The 13868-nt window shown below is 36.6% G+C and overlaps 1 protein-coding gene across 2 annotated transcripts in view; it reads left to right on the top strand.

Moving 5' to 3' along the window:
* LOC133642964 (interleukin-9 receptor-like) overlaps window positions 1-9463 on the top strand; it is a 32227-nt gene extending 22764 nt beyond the window's left edge. For both annotated transcript variants that reach the window (XM_062037387.1, XM_062037386.1), the window contains one exon: window positions 74-9463. In XM_062037387.1, coding sequence (XP_061893371.1) covers window positions 74-769 — 696 coding nt within the window. In that variant the 3' untranslated portion in view covers window positions 770-9463. The remainder of the gene's footprint in view (window positions 1-73) is intronic.
* The last annotated feature ends 4405 nt before the right edge of the window (window positions 9464-13868 follow it).

Below are 13868 nucleotides of genomic sequence, written 5' to 3' on the forward strand. Positions count from 1 at the left end.
AGACAATTCATTACCAAAGAATAGTCGATGAAAAAAAAAAATATTAAAATTAATTGTATTGTTTTATCCCCAGAAATGGCTGAATCCTCATTACGCTGCTGAAATCTTGGACACTACCCAGCCTGTCGACCACATCTCCCCTGTGGAGGTGTGTGAGAGCAGGGGTATGGGTCCTAACAGCGCCACCTGTGCCCCACCACCTCCGAGCCCGTCAGACCCAAACAGGCTGGTGGAGAACTCCCCTGCTTCGTCTGGTTTCTCTAACTTGGACTACTTTGTGTCAGGCTCCTCCGGCAGTTCCCTTCCGACCGATCCCTACTTCGCCTACAAGGACGACGCCCACATTCCGCACAAGGCGCAACACCTCCACCTGACCAATACATCTCTGAGCTGGGAGAGCATAAGGAGCACCGCACAAAGCCCGGATTCCGGATTTTGCGTTGGAAAGGAAGACGTGGAGATCAAAGATGAACCGGATGCGAGTGGAGAGGAGGACCAGGTCTCAGGTCATCTCAGCTCTTCCCAACTGAGCCTCCCTCTCAATATTCCCGTCCAGATAAGCGGCCCCTCCTCTCCTCCTCCCCTATCTCAGATATCAGCCAATAGCACTCCGACGCAACCACTTATGCTAGCTGCTAATGTAAGCGCCGCAGGCTGGCCTGTACAATGTACGATGCACAGGTCTTCATCCATGCCGGTGGAGTCGAGCAAAGCCGGCTATTTCCTCCTCCAAGAGATACAAACTACTTTTAGCAACGTGTCTATCTGACCTCTGTGCAAACACATTTTTCCATGTTGCTGCTGAAACTAAAGGAAAAAAAAAAAAAAAGAAATCATGGGTTGCCTATTTGTGGCATAAGAAAGGGGCAGCAAATGGCAATGAGAAGTTTATGTTTCTTTGCTACCACGATGCAAAAAAGTCTATACCAGGGGTGCCAAACGTATGGCCCGAGGGCCGGATCAGGCACGCGAACAGGTTTTATCCGGCCTGCGGGATGAGTTTGCTAAGTATAAAAATTAACCTGAAATTTTTGAATGCAAGAAACAGCTGTTCTAAATGTGTCCACTGGATGTCACAATAGCAATTCTTTGTATCTCTGTAGATGATGCTACATATGTACAAAATAAACCACATGACGTTAGTACATCAGTCGAGGAAAATGATCAAACTACATAAATAACATCCTGTAATTTGATTTTGATATAATTTTTTTATCTTGATAGACTGAAAATTAACACCAATGAGTTGACTGATGAAGATTACCACATAATTTATTCAGAAAATATAAATAACGACAAATAAATATAGAATACTATTAACCGCAACATGTAAGTGTAAAAAAAACAACAACATTATGATTTGTACAATTTCAGAATGTGCTTGTTCTATTTTTAAACAAAGAAAACAATCTGAAGTTGTCTTTATTTTTATGTTATCGTGCCGTGATTTTACCAGTCCGGATCTACTCCCCAGTTGGGAGTAGATTTTTCTCCATGTGACCCCCGATCTAAAATGAGTTTGACACCCCTAGTCTATACTTAACAAAAGGTTTAGGGATGGGCCGATCGATCGATATCGGATATTGGATATGTTACCACCCTTACCGATTAATGACACTGTATTTTTTTTGGTCCACTGGCTGAAAAGCGGCTAGCTGCTTTGTGTCTTCATACACAGTGTGGCGCCGCCAAATTAATAAGTTAAAGTTAAAGTACCAATGATTGTCACACACACACTAGGTGTGGTGAAATTTGTCCTCTGCATTTGACCCATCCCCTTGATCACCCCCTGGGAGGTGAGGGGAGCAGTGGGCAGCAGCAACTCCGCGCCCGGAAATCATTTTTGGTGATTCAACCCCCAATTCCAACCCTTGATGCTGAGTACCAAGCAGGGAGGTAATGGGTCCCATTTTTATAGTCTTTGGTATGACTCGGCCGGGGTTTGAACTCACAACCTACCGATCTCAGGGCGGACACTCTAACCACTAGGCCACTGAGTAGGTGTAATAATAACTATTACAACAAATAAATCAAATTTTTTTGTGTCTTAAGTATCTTATAACCGGTTCTTGTTCAGAACCAGTTCCTTGGAATCGTTTGCCATTTTGTCAAGTGATTCTCTTAATGGTTCTACCGAGTGGGTATGACGTCATTAGGCAAAATGGTGGTGCCCGATTGGAACAAACATTAACGTTTTACAATAAGGTATTGCAACAGTGCTACTTGTAATAACTATGAAGCTGCTAGTTCATCAAGAGGAGGACATGCGAGCAATATGCTGAAACATTTGAACACACAGCATGCAATAATTACAAATGAAAGTCACGTTTTTGAACCGCTCTAATCTAATCCCAGCATAGCAAGTCATCTGAATACAACAGGTACTAACTATCAGGTTAGCGCTATCAATTGTTAAATTGAAATGAATGCAGCCTCATTTAGATGAGAATGACGATAAACAGATTGTGACTGGCTCTGAGACGGGCAGCTCCAGTTCATGTCTGCCGCTAGACGAATGTCACCGAGCAGAGACTAAGTTTGTGGTCAAAAGCTTGCATCGATTTGCTACAGTAGATACTCCTAATTTTCGGTAGGTGAATGTTCAATTGTAGTCAAAGAAAAGTTTGCATGTTTTCCTCGCACCAGATTTTCTCTCAGTCATTGTATTACACAGGTGAAACTAAAAAAAATGAGTTTAGCAGTTTGCATATCCTCCGAGGGTGCGTAGCGTACCATGTTTAGCTATTCCCTGTCCTCCGAAGATAATACTACTTGTAAGAAACCTAGTTTGTTTGCCGCCATGGAGGCAAGGATTGCTATCTTAGAAGTGGCTTTGCACTGAAAAGTAAAACCGCTTCTAAGTTAGAAACCTGAAAGTTTTAAGCCGAGGGATGTTCGCCGCTAGCGAGAATGCTCGTTTGCTTTATGCTGTTAAATTTGCGGGACCCAGCTAAAATCAGTCATCAACAGTGTTCGTCATAACGGCGTTACTAATGCCATTACTTTTGCTAGTGACAAGTAGTCTAATTACATTTATGTACGTTACGACCCTGTTACCGATGCGTTTGATGTACTTTTGATGTAGTTTTATGTCAACATGACTTCATCAGAAGCACAGAAAGTTCAATGCAGGAAATATATTTTTACTAATTAAAGCAACAACCAGAACCACACTAAAACAAACTTGATATCAAATAGAAGGCAGCAACATCACACAGCAAACAACATGTAATACACGCACACATACACACTACTACTACTACTACGAGGAAATAATGAACAACAAATCAAAGATTGAATGACAAGCTTGCCAACCTACAATACCCTGTTTGTGGACAACAAGATTAGACAGCCATCGAAGCACATTCAATGTATTTTCAACCGGAGGTAACACAAACCAGTGAAAAGATTTAACCGAGCTGCCGTAACTGCCAGCAAACTGCCGCTGCTAAGCCAACAAACACAGCTGAGCTAAAATCCTGCTTGAGCGTGTTCCCACTGACGTCACACACACACACACTCTGCTCTCATGAAACGTCTCTCAACTGCATATGCAAGATATATGTGTATATATATACATATAATTTTTTTAAGTAATGCATTAATTACATTTATTAAAGACTAGTCCTTCAATTACTTTTTGGAGACGTATACTTTAAATAAATACTTTTTTAAAGTAATTTTCCGAACACTGGTTATCACCATATAACGATAGTATTAAATGCTCCATCGTCAGCCAGATTGTATCACGCAATCCTAAAATTCACATTAAATATTTTACTGCGCTATTTTACCGTTAAAACAGTGGTTCTTAACCTGGGTTCGATCGAACCCTAGGGGTTCGGTGAGCAGGCCTCAGGGGTTCGGCGGAGCCTGCGCCGCGGAGGTTATGACACACCCAACTCATCGTGTAAATAAAAACTTCTCCCTATCGGCGTACTATGAATACCCCCAAACAATGTTCCCTCTAATTTTCCATCTGATTTGCAGATGTGTAATTTGGTGTGAGTTCATGTGTTGGTTTTGTTCTTTGAACAAGGGGATGTTCATGCACGGTTCATTTTGTGCACCAGTAAAAAAAACATATAACTTTGTCTTGAATTAGAATTTTTTATTTAATTTTTTTTCACTAAAGGTTTCGGTGAATGCGTATATGAAATGTTTGGGGTTCGGTACCTCAAATAAGGTTAAGAACCACTGCGTTAAAACATATGATTGTTATCGATTGAGCTCACTCATGGATGATTTGGATCAGAATGGGCAGCATAAAACCCTAATTGGAACATCCCTAATAACGTCCCATATCCACCATTTGTATCCCTAATTACTTAATGTGATCCTTACTAATAAGCACAGTAACTACCGTAAATGCTGTAAGTATAGCAGGAGGGTTTATTTACCAAAAACACAGAGAGAACCAGGCAATAATTGGAGAGAGGCTGCTATTTCCCGACTGTGAAAAATCATTATTGTATACCATTATATATATATATATATATACGTACTTTTTAAGGTTGAATAATGCTCAGTAGTGCATGAAGACGTGAAAGGAGAAAACACCATTAACACAGTTGATGAGTTCAATGTAAACAAGAGCTGAGTGGTGAAACCCACATTTACAAGATAATGCTGCTGGATGCTGACCACTAATGATACTTTAAACGTAGCCACTGTACAGTAGGTGGCAATATGCATCGGAACACCACTAAACACAGCTTCTATGCCCCAGCTCAGCCAGAAAATAAGAAGACAGTGCAATATTGCCAAATATAGTGAGTATTTGATGCCTCTAGATCAGGAGTGTCCAAACTGTTTTCACTGAGGCACGCACACTGAAAAATTAAAGCCAAAATTTTGAAAAGGTTTCATTTTCCAAACCAATACATTATATAGATTTTTTTAATATATATCATTATTTACTTTTTTATTATTCAATGTTACATCTCTAAACTAACTTCAGGTCTTTCTGTCGATATAACGTAAAAAATGTTTTATGCCCTTTTTGCAAAGAAAACACTGTTTTAATGGCAAAAACACAAAATATGCAATATTTCCCACCCCAAAAAAAATATAAGTGAAATATTTGATGTAATTTGAGCCATAAATAGTCTAATTATTTAAAACACCATTCATTTGAATTCTTTATTATTTTTTGAGCAGTGACAGTTAAAAAAAAATTGTGGCTCCATAAGGGCCCCACTCATAAAAGTGTTAAAAATGTGTCATACAATTAAGTCTCTAAAACAATTTCAGATTCATCCATCGATTATAAGTTTTTATTATCTTTTATGTTTTTATTGTATTAGTTTATTTTAGGCAAGGCAAGGCAACTTTATTTGTATAGCACTTTTCATACACAAGGCAGACTCAAAGTGCTTCACAGACAACAAAGTGAAATAAAAGAAAATAAAAGCAAAATTAAAATACAGACAATAAAAATAAAAACAGTGCAGACGTTAAAAGTTAAAAGATTAAAAGATTTAGCTGAAAACTAAGGTGAACATAAAAGTTTTCAGTCTAGTTTTAAAAGTAGTCAGAGTTGGGGAAAGTCTGACATCTTCAGGAAGTTTATTCCAGCTATGTGTTGCATAGTGACTGAATGATGCTCTCCCTTGATTTGAGTTTACTCTGGGAACCGCTAACAGATTGGTCTCAGAAGATCTTAGTGATCTAGAGGGCTTATATAGTGGGAGCATATCAGTGATATACTTGGGCCCTAGACCATGTAGTGATTTATATGTGAGCAGGAGGATTTTGAAATCAATTCTCTGATGTACAGGGAGCCAATGTAAGGATTTAAGAATTGGTGTAATGTGCTCACATTTTTTGGTCTTTGTTAGAACTCTAGCAGCAGCGTTCTGAACAAGCTGTAGCTGCCTGACAGTTTTTTTGGGAAGACCTGCAAGGAGACCATTACAATAGTCTAGCCTACTGGTAATAAAGGCATGTACAAGTTTTTCTAAGTCTTGAGCTGACATGAGCCCTCTAAGTCTAGTTACATTTTTGAGGTGATAGTAGGCCGATTTTGTTACTGATTTGATGTGACTGTCGAAATGTAAATCAGAATCTAAAATAACCCCAAGATTTCTGGCTTTATTTGAGGTTTTCAGGGACAGTGATTGAATGTGTTGGATGACTTTAAACCTTTCTTTTTTGGCACCAAAAACAATTATCTCAGTTGTATCTTCATTTAGTTGTAGGAAATGTTGGCACATCCAGTGTTTGACTTGCTCAATGCACTGGCACAGAAGATCTATGGGGCGATAGTCATTTGGTGATAGCGCTACATAGATTTGGGTGTCATCGGCATAGCAATGATGGTCAATGTTATTATTTTGCATGATTTGTCCTAGTGGGAGCATATAGATGTTAAATAAAGTCGGCCCCAAGATTGAACCTTGGGGGACTCCACACATTACGTTGGTTGGTTCTGATACAAAGTCACCAATGGAAACAAAATAGTTCCTATCTTGTAGATATGACTTGAACCAGCTTAAAACTGTGCCTGAGATCCCCACCCAGTTTTCCAACCTGTCCAAAAGTATTGAGTGGTCGACAGTGTCAAATGCAGCACTGAGGTCCAATAGCATTTATACTGAAGTTTTGCCAGTCTGTGTTTAGACGGATGTCATTTATAACTTTAAGAATGTTATAAGAAGTGCTATGAAGAGGTCGAAATCCTGACTGGAAGTTGTTGTGGCAGCCAGTAGAAGCCAAGAAGTGATTTAGTTGTTGGAGGACAACTTTCTCAATTATTTTACTTATGAATGGTAGATTTGAAATTGGTCTGTAGTTGTTGATAACAGAGGCATCTAGGCTCCGCTTTTTTAGAAGAGGTTTAATGACTGCAGTTTTGAAAGCCTTTGGGAAATTGCCCGATTGAATAGAATTATTAACTATTTGCAATACGTCTGTTGATAGGCAGTCAAAAACATTCTTAAAGAAGTTGGTAGGTAAAACATCAAGGCAGCAGGTGGATGACTTTAGAGCTGTCACCGTTTCCACTAGAGTTTTAGAGTCTATGGCATAAAGCTTGCCATCGTTGTTGTGTTACTTTTGCCTAAATGGGGTGGTGATCCAATTTTTTGACTTGAGATATTGATGGCTCATCTGATGCCTTCAATTTTATCAGTATAAAAGAATGCAAACTCATTGCATTTCTGTGTGGAATGGAGTTCGGCTGGTATTTGTGTTGTGGGGTTGGTCAGTCTGTCAACGGTTGCGAATAGGGTTTTGGCCTTATTAGTGTTGCTGTTTATGATATTGGAGAAGAATGTTTCTCTAGCACTTTTTAAGACTAAATTGTAGGCCTGGAGGCTCTCTTTATAGATGTCATGGTGAATAGGAAGTTTTGTGTTCCGCCAGATTCGTTCAGCCTTCCTGCATTTTATGAGGTTTTGTCACAGAAAATTGTTTTTATATGGAAAACAAACTAAATATGCAAAACTGTATTTATTCCAAAAATGGTTTCAAAGTGGAATATTTGATCTGTAGTAATTTATAAAAACAATCATTTTGGTCCATTATTATTTTTCGAGCAATGACAGCTTTAAAAAAACAAAAACACAGCCTACATGGCAGTTTTGTGTAATTAGAGTCAACTTTGCAAATTGTTCTCGTTATATTTAACCTGTTTGCTCTTTTATCCCACTTTTTTATGTTTTATTTTATTGAATTTCTTTTAATAGTATTTTTAGAATGTGCCGAGGGCCGCACTTTGGACACCCCTGCTCTAGATTCTCTTTTATTTTTTAAAAAGCAAAAAATCTAGTACATTTTTCTGGTGTTACTGGGAACTTTTGGAGAAAAGCACATAGTCTAACGCCAGCCAAAGATGGCAAAATAATATCTAAACGGCGGGCATTTATCCCTGAAAATGTAAAGAAGCTGCTGATGGTGTGTTTGACAGAAACACAGCTGTAAGGATATACTGTAGACTTCTGCCTCCTTGTTGTGTCACCCCTCAGAGTTATCTTTAATCCCCAGAGTGAGAAAAGTTTGCACATTTTAAAAAGAGTTGTATAATTTCCCACTGTCTGTGAGGCCGTGAATGTACACAGGTCAAGTTCTGAGCCGCGAGAAAGGCAAATGAAAGAGACTGGAAGCCTGTGTGGTCACAGGTCACTTGCCAAAAAAGGAACAATTTATAAGGAAAAGGAGAGTTTAATTTTATCTGGACAGATTGTTTTTCCTGTCAAATAAAAAAAATAAAAAAGTTTTTAAGCTGTGTTACATTTTGCAGCTCTATACTTTTTCTGAAGTGGAAGGGGCAGCAAATATCTCTTTTATGGTAAAGGTTTCAGACACCTGCCATAGACTTTTCAAAGTAGCTGCTGTATATTATTATTACATTACTTCATACAATTACTGTATTTGTGAATACTACATTCTATTGTAATGTTTTTAGTACAATATTTCTTACCTAAAATATTGTTTTTTCTCTTTCAAAACGCATGTTACGTGTTAAAATGGTGCTGTTTTGGGGAGCTGAGCAGAATAATTTCAATGGGAGACGTTGATTTGAGATACAAGTGTTTTGAGTTGAGAACTCTCTCCCAGAACCAATTAATCTGGCAAGTTGAGGTACTACTGTATTTGTTTTGCTTTTCTTGTTTTTTTGCTGGGATTATGTGAATAGTGAAGAGTGTGTTCTACAAAACCCAAAACCAGTGAAGTTGGCACGTTGTGTAAATTGTAAATAGCCGGTGGCGTTTCTGGGTGTTGTTGATAAATGGCTTTCGCTTTGCATGGTAGAGTTTTAACTTGCACTTACAGATGTAGCGACAAACTGTAGTTACTGACAGTGGTTTTCTGAAGTGTTCCTGAGCTCATGTGGGGATATCCTTTACACACTGAGGTCGGTTTTTGATGTAGTACCGCCTGAGCGAACGAAGGTCACGAGCATTGCCGCTTACGTGCAGTGATTTCTCCAGAATCTCTGAACCTTTTGATGATATTACAGACCGTAGATGGTGAAATCCCTAAATTCCTTGCAATAGCTCTTTGAGAAATGTTGTTCTTAAACTGTTCGACAATTTTCTCATGCATTTGTTCACAAAGTGGTGACCCTTGCCCCATCCTTGTTTGTGAATGACTGAGCATTTCATGGAAGCTGCTTTTAAACCCAATCATGGCACCCACCTGTTACCAGTTAGCCTGCTCACCTATGGGATGTTCCAAATAAGTGTTTGATGAGCATTCCTCAACTTTCTCAGTCTTTTTTGCCACTTGTGCCAGCTTTTTTGACACATGCTGCAGGCATCAAATTCCAAATGAGCTAACATTTGCAAAAAATAACAAAGTTTACCAGTTCCAACATTAAGTATCTTGTCTTTGCAGTGTATTCAATTGAATATAAAGGGATTTGCAAATCATTGTATTCTGTTGTTATTTATGATTTATAAATTCTGCCAACTTCACTGGTTTTGGGTTTTGTATTTAGAAGGTATTAAACATGTGAACTGTGCTTTTATTTCATGTACAACAGCGACTGTTTAATGCTGTCACTTGCTTGCACTTTGTAATAAATGACAACATGCATTAACTGTGTTAATTCCGTCTTATTTATTGAAATTAGATTGAATTTTGAATTTGAATTTCCTACAAGCCAAGGTAAAAAATACCCAACTCCATCTCTTATACCTAAAACTTATCCGACTATAAGAAACTGAGCATAAATGCATTGCTATTTATTGTCTGCATGTGTACAGTAACTTTCCAGTGTTGTCAGTGTGTTGTAACCAAAACATTATCAAAAAAAATGGGTCACCCTGTGACTTCCTGTCTCGCTGTGTGTGGAAAGTGGGCCTGAGATCTGGGCTGAAGACGACGTGCGTACACGTTGCGCGACTATAGTTTTTTGTGTTTATGTGTCCTGTCAGGCGGTGAAGCGTGTGTATTTGAAGGTGCGGTTTGACATTTAATACAGACAATAACGTCCCTTTCACACAGGTTGACACGACACCTATGAAAGTCGGAGAAGAAACCAGCGCGATAATAAAGTCCAAATAATGTCCGGCGACATTGCATGACTCATACGTATTGATCAATACTACTAAATTAAATCTAAACACAAAAAATAGAGTAACTGTGGAGCTTTGTGCAAATTAAAATTACCACAACCACCATGGCCTGAATAACTAATGGTAATAATAATAATAATTTAAAAAAAGGCTTGCATGAAATGTTAGCCTATATATGGGAGAGCAGCAACATTTTTGACCAAATAATACTCAGCTAGTAAAATAATAAAACTAAAATAGGGTCCTTCATGACCACAGGGTTGTGCTCAAATTAAAAACATCTAAAAAAACAACAATTAAATATATATTAAAAATATAAATACACATTGAAATGGTAACAAAAATTCTCCATTCATTTGCATTTGTAACTCTTATTCATTACATGACCAATATACTGCATATTTAATGATCAATATATATATATATATATTTTATGACTTTTTAATTTAATGTTTTTATCGTCTTATTCAATGGAATTTTAAAATCATAATAATTTAAGAATACTCAGCTACACAAATTTAAAAATAAGGTCCTTAACCAGAGGATATGGAGGATTTGTTGAGCCCAAATGAAATTAAATACATAATTAAAATCAAAATAGGGTCTTTAATAACCAGAGATTATGGAGAATTAAATAAATAAAAATATGTTTAAATGGATAAATAAAATATAAATGAATACATATTAAGTGTGACAAAAAATTGTCTATTTATTTTCATTATCAAATCAAAATGTAATATTAAATACTCATACTGAAACTCTTATTTATTACATGACCAATTATCAACTTATATATTTAATGACAATTGTATTTTAATCATAATAACTTAATAATACTCAAAATAAAAAAAGTTAAAAAAATAAAATAAAATAAAATAAGGTCCTTAATAGGGTATGGATGATTTGTTGAGCCCACATTAAATTAATCTAAAAACAATTAAATACATAATTAAAATCAAATTAGGGTCCTTAATAACCAGAGCATATGGATAATTTGTTGTGCTCAAATTAGATCAATGTAAAAATAATTAGATACATAATTTTAATTAGATTAGGGTCCTTAATAACCAGAGTGTATAACGAATTTGTTGTGCACAAATTAAATAAATCAAAATATTTTTAGATGGATAATTAAAATATAAATGATAAATAAATGATACATGGGTTATACTTGTATAGCGCTTTTCTACCTTCAAGGTACTCAAAGCGCTTTGACAGTATTTCCACATTCACCCATTCACACACACATTCACACACTGATGGCGGGAGCTGCCATGCAAGGCGCTAACCAGCAGCCATCAGGAGCAAGGGTGAAGTGTCTTGCCCAAGGACACAACGGACGTGACTAGGATGGTTGAAGGTGGGGATTGAACCCCAGTAACCAGCAACACTCTGATTGCTGACACGGCCACTCTACCAACTTCGCCACGCCATCCCTATATTATATAAATATAAATAATTACACATTAAAAGTGTGAATAAAATGATCTATTTTTATTATCAAATCAAACTGTAATCTTAAATACTCATACTGAAACTCTTGTTTATTTCATGACTAATTATCAACTTATATATTTTATGACTTTTTTATTTTAATATATTTAATGATAGTTGCATTTATTGAAGGGCATTTTAATCATAATAACTTAATAATGGTAAAAAAAAAAAAAAAAAGTACAAAAAAACCCCAAAACAAATAAAATAAGGTCCTTAATGACCATAGGGTATGGAGGATTAGTTGAGCCCAACACTAGCATGCTACTTTTTTTTGCAAATTGTTTTCATGTATAAAACTCAGAGTCATATTTTGGCACTAGGCACATGCTAACTCTTAATATGACGTCAGAATGTTAGCTTTAATGGCTACATTTGCTGTTTTCCACCTCATAGTCATATATTTTGATAGTCGATGCATGCTTACTGCTAACAATATCATTGTTTTCTTTTATTATAATTTTTTTTTTAAAAAAGGTTTACACCTGAGAGTCTTATATTTTGGTACTTGACAGCTGTTAACATGTTGACGTTGGCTTGCTAGATTTTTAGATAATTTTGAAGGTATAAACCTAAACATCAATCACCATGAATACCATGAATTGATTAACGTGGACAAGTTGAAAAACTTACTCGGGTGTTACCATTTAGTGGTCAATTGTACGGAATATGTACTGTACTATGCAATCTACAAATAAAGTCTCAATCAATCATCCATCCATCCATTTTATCAACATTTATTTATATAGCCGTCATCCACAAGTGCCTTAAAGGGCTTCACAAACCACAACAACATCCCCCTGACCTAGCTAGCTAATGCAGATATACACCTCACAATCATATTTTGGTACTTCATGCATGCTTACTGTTAGCATGCTAACATTACTATGTTAGGTTTTTAAAGGTATACACATCAAAGTCATATTTTGGTACTCGATGCATGCTAACTGTTAACATGTTGACTTTGGCTTGCAAGATTTGTAGCTAATTCTGCATGTATAAACCCTACACAATATAATTCCGAGCAAATATCTCAACATCGATAGCATTAATCAAAATAACAGAGGAAATTACCAATGCAATAGATGGTAAAGAATGTGTAAGTCTAGTATTCATGGCCTTAACAAAAGCATTTGACACAATTAATCATGATATTTTAATTAAAAAAATTAGAACGATATGGCATCAGAGGTTTGGTCTTGAACTGGGTAAGAAGCTATTTAACCAACAGGAAGCAATATGTGAAGATGGGGGAAAATATGTCAACACGGCTAGATATATCTTGTGGTGTACCCCAGGGATTAATACTGGGACCAAGATTGTTTAATCTTTATATAAATGACATTTGTAAAGTTAGAAAGGACTTAAAGTTAGGGAGAGAACACACAGAAGATAATACAAATGATAACAGAAGAAATGAACAAATTTAAAAAATTATTAATTAAAAAACAGACTCTCTTTGAATCTCAGTAAAACTAAAATAGTGCTATTTGGTAACAGTAGAAAAGAGCATCATACACAAATACAAATAGACGGAGTAGACATTGAAAGGGTAAAAGAAACCAGATTTTTGGGAGTTATAATAGATGATAAAATGAACTGGAAATCGCATATACAAAATATACAACATAAGGTGGCAAAAAACATTTCGATAATGAATAAAGAAAAATACATCCTGGGCCAAAAATCACTTCATATTCTCTATTGCTCGCTAGTGTTACCATATCTGAGTTATTGTGCAGAAATATGGGGAAATAACTACGATTGTGCGCTACATTCGTTAACCGTGCTACAAAAAAGATCAATTAGACTGATACATAATGTTGGATATAAAGAACATACAAACCCTTTATTTATTGAGTCAAAATTATTAAAGTTCGATGATTTGGTAAAATTGCAAACAGCTAAAATGATGAACAAAGCAAACTATAACCCGCTACCAAAGAATGTACAACAATTCTTCTCAACTAATGAGGAGAAATATAACCTTAGAGGAAAATCTAATTTAAAACATTTGTATGCACGTACAACACTTAGAACCTTTAGCATATCAGTATGTGGAATTCAATATGGAATGGATTAAGTAAAGAAGTTAAACATTGTACTGAAGTGTGAAGTGAATTATATTTATATAGCGCTTTTCTCTAGTGACTCAAAGCGCTTTACATAGTGAAAACCCAATATCTAAGTTACATTTAAACCAGTGTGGGTGGCACTGGGAGCAGGTGGGTAAAGTGTCTTGCCCAAGGACACAACGGCAGTGACTAGGATGGCGGAAGCGGGGATCGAACCTGCAACCCTCAGGTTGATGGCACGGCCGCTCTACCAACCGAGCTAAACCGATCACTGATA

This window comes from Entelurus aequoreus, linkage group LG25 (assembly GCF_033978785.1).
Source record: "Entelurus aequoreus isolate RoL-2023_Sb linkage group LG25, RoL_Eaeq_v1.1, whole genome shotgun sequence".
NCBI classification, from domain to species: Eukaryota; Metazoa; Chordata; class Actinopteri; order Syngnathiformes; family Syngnathidae; genus Entelurus; species Entelurus aequoreus.